Source organism: Gracilinanus agilis, chromosome 4 (assembly GCF_016433145.1).
Source record: "Gracilinanus agilis isolate LMUSP501 chromosome 4, AgileGrace, whole genome shotgun sequence".
Taxonomy (NCBI): Eukaryota; Metazoa; Chordata; class Mammalia; order Didelphimorphia; family Didelphidae; genus Gracilinanus; species Gracilinanus agilis.
The window spans coordinates 106,023,511-106,037,826 of NC_058133.1; the positions used below are offsets into that span (position 1 = coordinate 106,023,511).

General features: G+C 42.2%; 1 protein-coding gene across 1 annotated transcript; it reads left to right on the forward strand.

Annotated features, from left to right (window-relative positions):
• The first annotated feature begins 238 nt into the window (after window positions 1-238).
• Window positions 239-14,098, forward strand: LOC123244851 (proline and arginine rich end leucine rich repeat protein). Its single transcript, XM_044673488.1, has 2 exons — window positions 239-1,217; window positions 7,857-14,098. The coding sequence occupies exons 1-2, from the start codon at window positions 239-241 to the stop codon at window positions 8,030-8,032; spliced, it is 1,155 nt and encodes a 384-aa protein (XP_044529423.1). The 3' UTR covers window positions 8,033-14,098.
• The last annotated feature ends 218 nt before the right edge of the window (window positions 14,099-14,316 follow it).

A 14,316-nucleotide genomic window follows, 5' to 3' on the forward strand; every position in this document is an offset into this window, starting at 1 on the left:
TCTAGGGCCTCGGGTTCCTCTTCTTCCTTCGTTTCTGGACAAAATACAGTTTCCTTTCTGATCCTCTTTCTGCCTTTGGCCAGTTCTTCACTATGGGATGAATCCCCTCCTGTTGTTTTCTGGAGGACTCCAGCTACAGAGAAAAACATGTTTTTGTTTGTTTGTTTTTTGCTAAGTTGCCTTAGTCTAACCTGTTTAAAATGCTAGTGACCCTTCTGTTTCTCTCTACTGCAGGTGAATGCCCTGGACCATGAAGCCCTCTCTCTGCTGGGCCCTCCTTCTCCTCTTCATCTTATTTTTGGGAGCCCATAGCCAAAACAATCCCCCTAGAAGGCGACCTAAACCCAGGCCCAAACCCAAGCCAACACCTCGATTCCCTCCTGCTGGTTTCAGAGAGCCCTCTGAACCAACAGACCTTCCTCCTCCCCTCCCCCCGGGACCCCCATCCATCTTTCCTGATTGCCCCAGAGAATGCTATTGTCCCCCAGATTTCCCTTCAGCCCTGTACTGTGACAGTCGCAACCTACGAAAGGTACCAGTCATCCCATCCCGAATTCACTATCTTTACCTTCAGAACAATTTCATCACAGACCTCCCCATAGAGTCCTTCAAGAATGCCACTGGCCTGAGATGGGTCAACCTAGACAACAACCGAATCCGCAAGATAGACCAGAGGGTGTTAGAGAAGCTGGAGAGTTTGGTCTTCCTCTACATGGAGAGGAACCAGCTCCAAGAGGTCCCTTCAGCACTGCCCCGAAACCTGGAGCAGCTGAGGCTCAGCCAGAACCAAATCAGCAAAATTCCCTCAGGGGCTTTTAGCAAACTGGAGAACCTGGTGCTCTTAGACCTGCACCACAACAAGCTCAGTGATGGGGTCTTCAAGCCGGACACCTTCCAAGGCCTCAAGAACCTCATGCAGCTCAACTTGGCCCACAACATCCTGAGGAAGATGCCCCCCAGGGTCCCCACAGCCATCCACCAGCTCTTCCTGGACAGCAACAACATTGAGAACATCCCCAATGGCTACTTCAAGGGCTTTCCCAACCTCTCTTTTATCCGGCTCAACTACAACCAACTGTCTGACAAAGGGCTCCCCAAGAACTCCTTCAACATTTCCAACCTGTTGGTCCTCCACCTGTCTCACAACAAACTTAGCCATGTACCAGCCATCAACAACCGGCTGGAACACCTGTATCTCAACAACAATGAGATTCAGAGTAAGTAACAGATGACATGAGGGGAATGGGCATGAGTGATGAGGGTAGGACAAGGTGGAAGATCTGACAATAAGCAATTATATGTCTACTATGTGCCAGGCACTGTGCTGAGGCAGGCAATAGTTTTATATTAAGGACTTATTATGTGCCAGGTATTGTGCTAAGGTAGGCAGAAAACAAGAATTTATTAAGTGTTTACAACATGCCAAGCACTGTGCAAGAGAGCTAGAGAGAGAGAGAGAGAGAGAGAGAGAGAGAGAGAGAGAGAGAGAGAAAGAGAGAGACACCAAGACCAAGACCAAGACCAGGGAGGTGATAATCCTATCATACTCAACTCTAGTCAAACTATTTCTTGAGCATTGTGTTCATTTTAGAAAGTAAATTGATAAGATGGAGAATGCCCAATAAAGGCAGTCAGGATGGACTGAGATCATGTCATATGAAAATTGATTGCAGAAACTCAGAATGTTTGGTCTTAGAGATAGAAAGATTTGACCCAGGGAGAATGCCTGTCTTCAGCATCTGCAGAACTGTCATGTGGAAGATGGATTACATTGCTTTTCTTGGCCCTAGAGGGCAGAACAAGGAGCAATATGGATAGAAAGTGCAAAGGAGCAAATTTAGACTGGATGCCATGAAAAACTCATTAACCACTAGAACTGTTCAAAAGTGGAGACAGCTTCTTTGGGATACAGTGAGCTTTCCCCTCCGGGGAGTTTTCGAGCTGTGGATGGACTATTGCTTACTTCGTAGGTATTCTTGTTCAGGTTCAAGTTGGCCTAGATGGCCCCCAAGAGTCTATGATTCTTTATAAATAGTCATATAGTGATTCTCGTTTGTATGGTTGCTTTGAGGTTCACAGAGTTGTCCTGCAACAACTCTGCGAGCTAGATGGTTCAAGAGCTACTATTCCTGCTTTACTGTGGAAGTAACCGAGTCAGAGAGGTTACATGATGTCCAAAGTGACAGATAGCAATTGGCCAGCTTGTAGTTTGAGAGCTACCTCTTCCAACTCCAAGTCTCTTTTCACTATACCACAGATGCCTCACTAAACTATAGCTGCCTCTCCACGGATGACCCAGGATAAAGAGGACAATTCTTCCTATTCAGGAACTCTGTATGGATGGCTACTTCTCTCCCATGATGTATAGGGGTGCACCTGAATATTTTTCTGAGTGGGTCAATATCCAAAGGAAAAGAAAAACAATGAAGTAACTACTTTGTGCTAGTAACCAGGAATACAAAGACAAAACAATTTTAAAGTCCCTGCCCTCAAGGAACTTGTATTCTATTTGGGGAAAATAGCACACACACCTATAAAGAAATATAAATCTGTACAGAGTATATATCCACTCTGGAGGCAGTCCCCCAACAGAATATTTATAGTTATGGCCTCCAGAAAGTAGTGGATTGCTTCTCTCTGCATTCTAGAGGTAGTCCTGAGGGGTTATGACTTCTAACACTGAAGCTCTTGAGCCCCACCAGTGTGGTCCCCATAGTCAATTTGCTATTTGAATTCCATTAACTTTTAGAGAAGGTGTATCAAGAAGAATTGGTACAAAACATTCTCCTATAAGTTATTTGTCTCTCCTTGTCCTCACAAAGTACCTGGAAGCCTTTTAAAAATGACTTTTAAAAAAAGTGTCTTTTAAAAACCTCATAAGAGGAATTTCTATGGCTTCAAAGAGGCACGGTTCCTGAATTCGTCATTTTAAAAATCTGTCTTCAGGTGTTTCCTTTGCATCAACAAATACAACTCTGGTAGCCATTGCTACTGCCTCGTCTTCCAAATTCACCAGGTCACCTCGTCACTTCCAGCTCAGAATATCCATTCACCTAAGATCAGGAAAGAATAACCACAAAAGAAACAAATTCAAATTCAAAGCTGCATCAGAGTTTTAGAGCAGTTCTCCCTTCCCCTAGCAAAAGAGTTCTCCTTGTGCCAAGTCACCAAGACAAAAAGAGACTGGGAGAGCAGGGGTTTTTAACTTGTATGTACATATTTGGTTCTGACTGCACTCCTCCTGAGTTATCTGTTCTCCTGGCTCCACAGCCAATTAGCAGACTTTTCATCATAACATAATACCAGCCTTTCAGTCACTCATGACTGCAAGTAGGCTTACCATTTTCTACATGGTTGCTTAAACTGAAATCAGGCAGAGGATATCTGCTGAGGATTCAAGGACTAGATGGAACTAAGCAAGGCATATCTGGTCCCCATAAGACTAGATGGTTCATTTACCTGTGCAAGGTAGAGAAATTAATGGGGGCACATATTAGGGGGATCAGGAAAGGTTTCTTTCAAAGACTTTGACTTTGAAGAAAGATAGAGGTTCCCAGAAGCAGAGGTGAGTAGAGAGCATATTCTGGGGCACAGTCTGTAAAAAGCTGCTGAGATGGGGCATGGAATGCTGTGTATGAGGAATGGCATCTCTACTACTTCAGCTGGAACTAGATTGGAGAAGGGAAGAGGAAAGGCAATAAGCATTTATAGAATACCTATTTGTCAGGCACTATGATAAGTTTTTCTGTGATTGCTGTTGTTTTTTTTATAAATATTTTATTAGATCACAGCCCTCACCTTAGTTCAGATTCTCATCACCTCTTGCCTGGACTTATTGCAATATCTGTTGTTGTTTTTTAAACCCTTGCCTTCTGTGTTAGAATTGATACTAAGTATTGGTTTCAAAACAGAAGAGTGATAAGGGCTAGACAATGGGGGTTAAGTGACTTGACCAGGGTCATATAGCTAAGAAGTGTCTGAGGTCAAATTCAAACCCAAGACCTTCTGTTTCCAGACCTGGCTTTTTATCCACTGAACCACCCAGCTGTCCCTGCAATACCTCTTCATTGGTCTCTCTCCCTTCAGTATCTTACCTTTCTAATCCATCCTCCACAGAGCTACAAAATTAATACTCCTAAAGCACAGGTCTGACCATGTCACTCCCATGATCGGGAAGCTTAAATGGCCACTCTATTACCTCTAGGATAAGATATAAACTTCTCTGCATAAGGAGTTTATATTTAAAGTCAATATGACTCCAACCTATGTTTCCTAACTGATCTCACTTACTCCCCCTCAGGCACTATACCTTCATACACACATTTCATCTCCCACTTCTGTGTCTTTGTATAGGTTGTTCCCGGTGCTTGGCATGCCCTCCCTCTTTACCTCTACCTCATAGAATCCCTAGCTTTCTTGAAAGCACAGCTTATCTGCTCCCCTCTACAAGATGCCTTTCTTATCTTTCATAGTTATTCCTGCCCCTCCCCTTCAAATGCATTGATTTATTCCATTTGCACTTTGCATAATACTTTTTGCACTATATGTTGTGTTCTTGTTGGATTGCATGTTTCTTTTCCCAGTCAAATGCAATAACTTGAGATCAAGGACTGGTTTGTTTCTGCCTTTGTGTCCCCATCAATGAGCATGGCGCCCGCCACATGGTGGGAGCTCCATTAATGCTTGTAGAACGGAATTGAAGGCAACAAGCGTTGCCCAGTAGCCTTGCTGAGAGTATTGAGACCCTCTCCTACTCTGAGGTTGCCTCGAGGCAGCATGTGAAACCAGGACAGAAGGAGTCTCTGTGTTGCTGTTCAAGCTGGCCCAATTTACTGTAATTACAGAGCCAAGAGGATTGGAGCCAGGAGAGCAGATGAAACTACTTCTTAGCCAAGCAGGGAGGCCCTTGGGGTCTGGTCTCTTCCAGGTGGCTTTCCTTATGTGTTTATATTTGTGTCTTCCTGTGTTGTTTGAGTCCCTTGAGGAAGTCCATACACTAGATCCTACTCTAAGCTGATTGAGGTCTAAGGCTCAGAGAACACCAAAGGATATATGATAGTAACTGTCATAAAGTCAGACATAGTGGTGTCTATGATAACATCTACTGAGTACTCTGTTAGCCAAGTAATGCAATGAATAGAGCACTGGATCTAGAGTCAAGAAGACTTGAACTCACGTTTAGTCTCAGACACTTCTTAATTGTGTGACCCTGGGCAAGTCACTTAACCTATAGCTGCCTTGATTTAATCATCTGTAAAACGGAGATCATAAAGCTCCTACCTCCAGGACCAGTGTGAGGATCAAAAGAGATATTTGTAAAGTACCTGGCAGGTGCCTAGCAAATAGTAGGTGCTTAATAAATGCTTATTCCCAACCCCCTTCTCTTTTCTTTCTAATGTGCCTCTATCAGAAGGTATAAGACCCTGACAGTAACATGAGTGCCCCATGAAATCTGCTTCCCCTCCTCTTAAGATCTTAGTGAGGACTAAACAGTGCGAGGACAGCAGGAACAACTGTAAACAGATAGGTGGTAGCTGCCAGGATTGTAGTCTGAGCTTACACCCTGTACAGGTTATACTCACTAGACCCTCTTATGCTTTCCATAGCAATGATGCCATTGTACCCAAGCCTGTGATTCTGTCTCCTCCTACATTCCTGGGACAATGGAGTAGTGATTTGAACTTTTGGGGAGCATTGCCCTCTGTTCTGACAGACGTGAATCCATGATCTTCCATTAGAACACACACCAGGGATATTTATTATTGGAAAATTGGAAGAAGTTGTAATGATAGAGCAGCTCCCTTGATGCATGAAGACTACCATGAACAGAGAATCCCATTCTGTTATTACTCAGTCATTCAGACATGTCTGACTCATCATGACCCCATAGATCTACTTTCTATGGGGTTTTCTTGGCAAAGATACTGGAGAGGTTTACCATTTCCTTCTCCAGCTCATTTGACAGATGAAGAAACTGAGGCAAACCCAGTTAAGTGGCTTGCCCATGGTTAGTAAATGTCTGAGACTGAAACTGAACTCAGTTCAAATCTGGCCTCAGACACTTCTTAGCTGGGTGACCCTCGACCAGTCACCTAACCCCCATTGTCCTTTCTGCTCTTGTAGCTCTTCTGTCTTAGAACTGATACTAAGTCAGAAAGTAAGCTTTTTTTAAAGCCCTTACCTTCCATCTTGGAATCAATTCCAAGACAGAAGAGTGGTAAGGGCTAGGCAATGGGGGTTAAGTGACTTGCCCAGGGTCACACAGCTGGGAAGTATCTGAGGCCAGATTTGAGCCTAGGACCTCCCATTTCTAGGCCTGGACTTGAAGAACAGCTTCTTTTTTGCTTTTTAAAGAAGAAGCAGAGTCCTGCAGATTCAGTATGAAGCATGGGTTGGGATTCAGGGCTGCTACTCATGTCAATGAATGATTTCTATTAACTAAGAAACAACTGGATGTGGGAGGAGGCCATGCTGCTAGAAATCTTTAAAAGGAGTTAAATGGGCATCTCTAAAACTGGCAAGGCACCCCAGTCCAGATAACCCCATGGGTCTGATGCATAGACATGATGTTCAGGCATTAACTCAATAGAAGAAGAAGCAAGCTCTGAAACAAAAAGAGTAGGAGGAAGGAGCTGTAGACGAATAAGCAAGAAAATCCTGAGTCCATATAGCTAAGGGTCAGTCATCAGTTTCAAGCTTCTCAGAACTAGTGATACCAAGTCCAGTACAGGCTATCTTTCAGGGATAATATCCCTGATCACTTAACCTTGGACTGTTGGCAGACCCAGGGTTAGGGTCAGTAGAAGGGAATCCTGGGAAAAGTATGAAAGGATTGGGATTAGTCTTTTGAATGGCCCAGAGATTTCTTTACTTCTGATTGTGGCTCTACTGGGCCCACTAAGACCCATAGTTTTAGTGGAGTGCCCTTGTCATAGGGCAGCTAAGTGGCAGAGAGTAGATAGAGTGCTGGACCTAGAGTAAGAAGACTCATCTTCCTGAGTCAAATTTGGCTTCAGACACTTAGGAGCTATGAGACCTTAGGCAAGTCACTTAACTTTGTTTGCCTCTGGTTTCCTTATCTGACAAATGAACTAGAGTGGAAAGGCAAACCACTCCACTTTTTTTGCCAATAAAACCCCAAGTGGGATCACAAAGAGTCAGACATGACTGAAAAATGACTAAACAACCACAAAGTCTAGATGAAGTCAGTTGAAATAAAGAAAATATGTCGTTAGGAGCAGGGTGCCTAATTCAGAATATCTAGCCCTAATGCTCTCCAGTCAAAAGTAGAGATGGTGAAAGTAGACAGTATCTCTAGAATCAAGACCATTTCTGATCAGACTTAGACCAGGAGCAGATATGTTGAGCAGAGGGGAGCTGGTGAGGCAGGTAGACATTCAGTGGTGTATAAGAGAGAAGAACCAGCCACCATAGGCTATCTTTGGGGTTCCGTGCTATTAGAAACATGTGCAGGGGGAGCTAAGGTACAGAACCTTGAAGCATTTGGAGTAGTAGCTCTTCGTAGCCTATTCCCCTTTGCCACTTTGTATATATTATTATTATATAATATATAATACAAATCTATATTAAATAATAATAATACAGAGTCATTGTTTCCTAACTTTAGCCCTCAGTCAACTTGCCATATATTCATGGCACTTCACCAGGGACATGGATAATAGGGACCGGAAACATAAACACACAAAGAAAGCTACCCATCCTCATCTTCAAGTCATTCAGTTATCCTTATTGCATCAGTTTCCCTGCTGTATTTTTTTCTCCATTTCAGTCCCAACCCATGTCTACTATCTTCCTCCCTCAACTTATCCTCTTGTCCTCTCTCTTTCTCTCTCCAGACATCAATGGGACCCAGATCTGCCCCAACAACTTAGTTGCATTCCATGACTTCTCCTCTGACTTGGAAAATGTGCCACACCTCCGCTACCTTCGATTAGATGGGAACCAGCTGAAGCCTCCTATCCCACTGGACCTGATGATGTGCTTCCGGCTCCTGCAGTCTGTGATCATCTAACTCCCACCTTGATGCCAACTGGACTTCTCTGAAGAGACTTGAATACATCTCAGTCAGGGGTGGCTATGCTGCCACTTCCTGGCTTGCTCCATTGCCTTTTCTACCTTCTCTGAGCTTATCCTTTCTCCACTCATGTAGGGTACCCTTTGGAATAAAGGAGGACACTTCCTCGTCCCTTGTACTTCACTTCCCTCATATGGGAATATGAAGTTGAAGAACTTACTGTTGCCCTACAAGGTTCAAAGAACTGCCCCTCACACATAAACCCCAACCCCAAACTTCTTGCCAGATGTAGCCTCCTTTTTTCTAGGAGTTTCTTCCCTTACCTGGAAGTATCAAATTATATATGCTTTACCTAACCTCCTTCTTTTTTTCCTCTGCCCTCACTCCCTTCCCCACCTCACCATCCCAATAATGATCTGACCTGTGAAATGGCATCCAGATTATTAACCTTGATCTAGGAAAGAAGATGTGTCTTCCCAAATAGGTGTACTTAACATCTTTTATAACTGGCCATCAATCAGCTCTGGCCCAGGAGAGAGAAGAAATTTTTATCCCATTATCTCCTCTCATTGCTTCCTTCTTTCAGGATTATTTAGGGTTTCTGCAGCCCCAGCTATTTCCTCTTCCCCTCCCAGTTGGCATCATGCCCAAAATGGGAAGGCATTTGCCACATTGCCATAGCATCTTCTTTAATGAAAAGAAGGTGAAAAAATGGCTAAGAACTTCTCCTAGAAAGAAGAAATAGCAAGAGCCAGTCTCAGGCAATTTCATATCTTCCTGGTTAGCTTTTGCAAAGAGCACAGTCTCTGTCATGAAGTCAGTTGAGGATCTGTTTGCACTTTCTGAGAACTGTAGACTAGAAGCTCCTTTCTCCTCCCATATGTATATACTTTCACACTTTCAAGTGTGTTGAGAATGTGTAAGAACAGAGAAAGAGCAGTGAGTAGAGGAAAAGGGAGGTGGGAGGAGAGAATTAAAAAGTATTTAGATGGAATGGGGTGGTGGGGTTGGGCAAAGCAGAGTACAGGAATAGAAATGGGATTTGTATAAAAGCAGAGTTCCAAATCCCTTTTGACCACCCATAGAGGGATTTCTAATGCCTTTAAAGCATTAAGTTCTCACAAAATTGGGCTTGGTCATTCACCACTGCCAGTTTTATCATCTGGTATCTGTCTATGTGATTCTGAATTAGCCAAATTAGCAACCGGAGACTGCTACCACCAACCCAATATTTCTACTGCTCAGTATATAGCAGAGAAACTAGGGAGAAGGGGAAGGACAACTGGATGCTTCCCAGAAGCCTCTTCCATCATGTGGAAATGTACCTCCCTGTCTAAGCTGAGACACATTACTGACACCTAGTGGCCAGTGGAGATCAGCTCTGTAAATTTCATTTTTCCTTGACTTGGTGCACTCGGTCTATTTCTTGTTCTTCGTCATGGTCAATAGAAACTCTGGTGATGTGTTTGTTTGTTTGTTTGTTTTAGAAAGGTGCTAGCCAGGGACAACTTCTAACTTCAAAGAGACAGAGGGGCATATGTATCATAGCCTTCCTCCGTGCCCACCTCTTGGAAAGACATGGGAATCTTGGAGCACTGGCTTTTTCTGCTTATGATTGTCATAAGAAACACCACAGAGGAATGGTGTCTAGAATTAGAGCCAGGTTATGGCAACAACTTCCAGGTCAGAGGTACTTGAACAGCCCATGGATTCTCTCCTCCCAGTATTGATCCTATAACTCGAGCTGGGAATCTGAGACCTCCAGTTTGGAATCCACTTTTTCAATCTGTTTCAGGATCTATTTTGAGAACTCATTATAAAAATCCAATTGGGATCAGAAGGAAACTAATTAAAAATCTTATCCTTACCCTCTTATGTCTAATTTTCCAATGGGATAGGTCCTAAGCTTCCATTCCCCTTCTCAGTAATTTATTCCCTCTTCCCTTACCTAATAACCATGTTCTACTCTGAGAGCCTCTCCCCCACTTTCTTTCCCTTCCATTCCTTTCTTTTTGCCTGGCATTCAGGTTAAAGTCCTTGGCTGGTCTTCAAGGTATACCTGGGCTGTTGACAAGAGTACCTCAGTCTTCCTTCCTTTGGAGAAGGTCCTTCTTTCCTGGTCATTGCTGTCTCTTCTAGGTTTCCTGTTAGATGATCATGCTCTACTTTTTTATTACAAAGCTATTTCCCATTTTGTCACATTACTCCAAAATAGGCTTATGTCATTATGCACATGGATCTCTCATTTTCTCTGTTCTTCCACCCCCACCATGTCCTGAACTCCTTCTTTCAAATGATGTCCCATGTACACTTGGAAAATTCTCTTCTCTTTTATAGGTAGAATATTTCTAATCTTCCAGGACCAAACACTACCAGTTATTCCTTCTTCCCACATCTATGGTATTGCTTACCCAGAGTTATTTCTTTATCCATCCTTTCTCCTCCATTTGATAAAAGGAAGATTACATTTTTAATCTCCTTAGTGACTTCCTCTTCACTAAAAGATCCCATCAGTGAAGCTTGTGGCAGAATTATCATTTCAAATTGCTTAGGCAAGATATTTTATCTCTTCAGGATTTGTTTTAATAAAAATCCATGAATTGGAGAAAATCAGAAAAGTCCTCTAGTCCAACCACTATGTCAAGATCCCATAACTTCTGTTGTAGGAGCACCTCAAGAAGGTGTTGTCAAGAAAGCATCTGTCTTTGACCTTATAAAAGAGTCATTATCCCTCAACTTTGTCTTTTAAAGAACTTGAAGAACAAACTGATGCACCATTCCATGAAGGAATGGATCACACACATATAGGGAAAACGATTTAGGAAACACTGGACCTACCATCTTCAAGTTGCACTATTCTTCCACAGAGATCTCATTTGATGCTCTTCTCCTTCCTGTCAAAACAAACCAACTGTGTAGCTATTCATTTTCTAGCCATGGTAGTAAGACTATTCATTTAGTTATACTAGTCCTGCAGGCAGCCTCAAAGTTGAAAAGAGACTAATCAGAACTACTAACTTCTTTAGCCTGCATTTCAACTACTCCACCTTCTTGATTATGGTGGTTCACCTTACTGAAAGATAAATACCTTTTTTAAGATCCCAGGTCCATCTTCCCTTCGCTTGAATACATCTGGTGACAGAGAACTGAATACCCACTTTTCAGATAGCCCTAATTGCTTGGAAATTCACCTTCTATTGAGCTGTTCTGCTTCTTCGTAATATCTGTGGAATCCTAGTCTTGCTCTCTAGGACCAAAAAGAATAAATCCAATCCCTCTTCCCCATGACAATCCTTCTAACATTTGAAAATAGTTGCTTTCCCCCCCAAATCATCTTCAGTCCAAACATCACTAATTTCTTCAAGTTTTCTTCATTACAATATCATTTTGAATCTTTCTCCTATCCCTGGGTATACCTCTCTGTACACACTATAGTTTGCTAGTGTACCTCTTTAAATTTGTCACCCAGAACTGAACCTGTTGTTTCAAATGTGATCTGACAAGAAAAGATTAGAGCAGGACTTTCTCTGCCCCTCTTCTGGGCCCCATCTTCTCTTGATGCAATCCAATATCCTATCTGCTTTTTTGACTACCTTATCATTTCATTGACTCTCAATGAGTTTGCCATTCACTGAATCTCCAAATCTTCTTCATGTGAGCTGCTCTTCACATGCCTGCTGCATTTTGTATGGAAATGTAAGACTACATTTTTCTCAATTAAATTTCATGTTAGAGTTGATATATTATCACAGTGTCTTGAGGTCTCTTTGTCTCTGAATTTTTTAAAGCAATGCATTTGCTTTCCCTCTCAGCTTCATAACCTCAGCAAATTTGGTAAGTATACCATCTATGCCTTTCTTCTTATAAAACTATTGAACCCAACAGCACCAAGGACAGATTCTTCTAGCAAGCTACTTAAAAGTTTTCTTCCTGTGTTGACATCAATTCATTAATCAACACTCATTAGGTCTGGTCTTTCAGTCGGCTATGAATTCACCTAAATGTTCTTTAGTGAGCCCACACATTTCTCAATCTTGTTCACAAGGATATCATCAGACCCTGAAATCCAGATATGTTGTAACTAGTATATTCTCCTGATCTCTCAGTCTATTTAGTAACCCTTTCAGAAAAGAGAATGATGTGATTTGTTCTTAGTGAATCCAAACTTGGCTCAGCTGACAGAACAATCCATTTAATAAACTGTTCTATAATTCTGCCAGGCCCCTATCACTGCACTCATTGGCCTATGGTTTTCAAAATCCACTTTTTTGGAAAATTGAGACATTTGAGTATCTCTTATTATAGCACTTCTCCTATTCTTCTTGATTCAAAGACCATTATTGACAGTCACACACACACACACACAAGAAATGTAGATCCTCTGGGATATAACTATGCAACACAAATCTATTTTCTTATTTGTAAAATTATGAGATTGGACTAAATAATTTCCAGTGCTAATATCTACCCATTCTAGAATCTACTTTGACTGGCTTTTAAATATTCCTTTGGCTAGATCTGTGAAATAGGATGATGGGGTTTGAAAATTCTAGAACATATATAATGTTAGAACTGCAAGGGACCTTAGAGGTCATCTTGTCCATCTCCCTTTTTTTTTTTTTTTTTTTTTTTGCAGATGAGTAAACTAAGAGATGAAATGTCCTACCAACATAGTTAGTGATAGAACTAGGACTGGAAATCCCAGGCTAGTATTCATTATTATACCACACTTCCCATCTTTTCCATCCCCTCCTGCCACTGTTACGCATTTCTTGGTAGCTTTGATATAAGCAACCCACATTTTCTTGTGATACGAGGATAAACTTCTATAATAGTAAATCTTCTGAGCTGTATCTGTGCCCATTCCTTTCAGCATATGGTCCTCTCCGTGTAACTTCTGAAAAATGTTTCTCAGTGATAAAAATGCCTTATTCTCTTTCACCATCATTATTCCATGGTGTGTCCTGGGTGACATTCATCCTAACCCCCAGCTCTGTTGTCCAATAGGGCCCTACCCTGAATGATTGTATGGGAAAGGCAGAGCCTGGTAGAGTAGAAGAGAGGCTATGAAGGAGAGGGATGTGACTGTTCTGTGAAGCCCTAAATGTGATGAGGGACATAGGCCACAGAGGATGAGGACACATTGAGTTGTATATATAGAACATGCCTATGACAGAGAGAAAACAAATGGAAGTTAATGTTGTGAATAGCCTATCTTAAATCAATATCTATTTATCAGAAAGACCAGACACTGTATTCATGCCACTGAACTGAACCCTAAGAGAATAGGATAATTAAAGAGAATTCACAAAACTTGGTCCCTGCCTCAGAGAAATTTCCAAAGTATCTTCTTTCTCTCTCTTCTTTTTATCTCCATCCCCTGTCCTGTAAGTCAAATTCAGGTGCCATTTCACAGAAGATTTCTTATCCTGGCTTCCCTTCGTGGATTCAAATCTATTCTTCTGCCTCCAACAAGTTCATCCTAGACTACTGTGCTTATCAGCAGCCTGATGCTATGGTTAGGTCAAGGTCCTTCCTTTATATATTCTTTGAAACCTCTGGCCCTCAAGTAAAGCACAATTCCCATGGTCCCTAGGCGGAGGGAAGGACAGATCTCTGCATGCCTCATGCAAATCAGAGCTGATTGATTTGAGCATAAACATAAGCCTCATGGCACTGTGCTCCTCCTCCTCCTCTTCTTCCTCCTCCTCTTTGTCCTTCCCTCCCTCCCTCCCTCCTCTTCCTCCTCCTCCTCCTCCTCGTCCTTCTCTTCCTCTTCCTCCTCCATGATCTGTGCCTTTGCTCCCAATGGCAGTTGTAAGCTGCACAGCCTCAGAGATAAGCAGGCTCTAGAGGCAATCACATCTATTGCTTTCCCTCAGATATCTTTAATTTCCACATCCTCATTGACAAAAGCCTCTGTGCTGTAAATATACAAATATAACATATGCATGTACTTATCCTCTGTACGTGTATCTATTTTTGATGGTCTTGCTAACTTTGTGAAGCTCTTTTCCCTTCTCGGCTTCTATAGGAGTGAAAATAAATCCGTATGAAAGGAAACCTGCCTGAGTTTGTTGGTATTGGTAAATCAAAGTACTTGTCCCTGATCTTATCCTGTCTCTGATCCTGCCTCTCATGTTTTCCAGGGAGACAATAGGTACAAAATCCCAAATTTGAAGGGTTCATAGAAATAAAGACATATGGACATGATTGATAAGAATAGACTCTTGGCTTTACTTTTGATTTTTTCCCACTTGCCATGGTATAGAAGAAAGCAT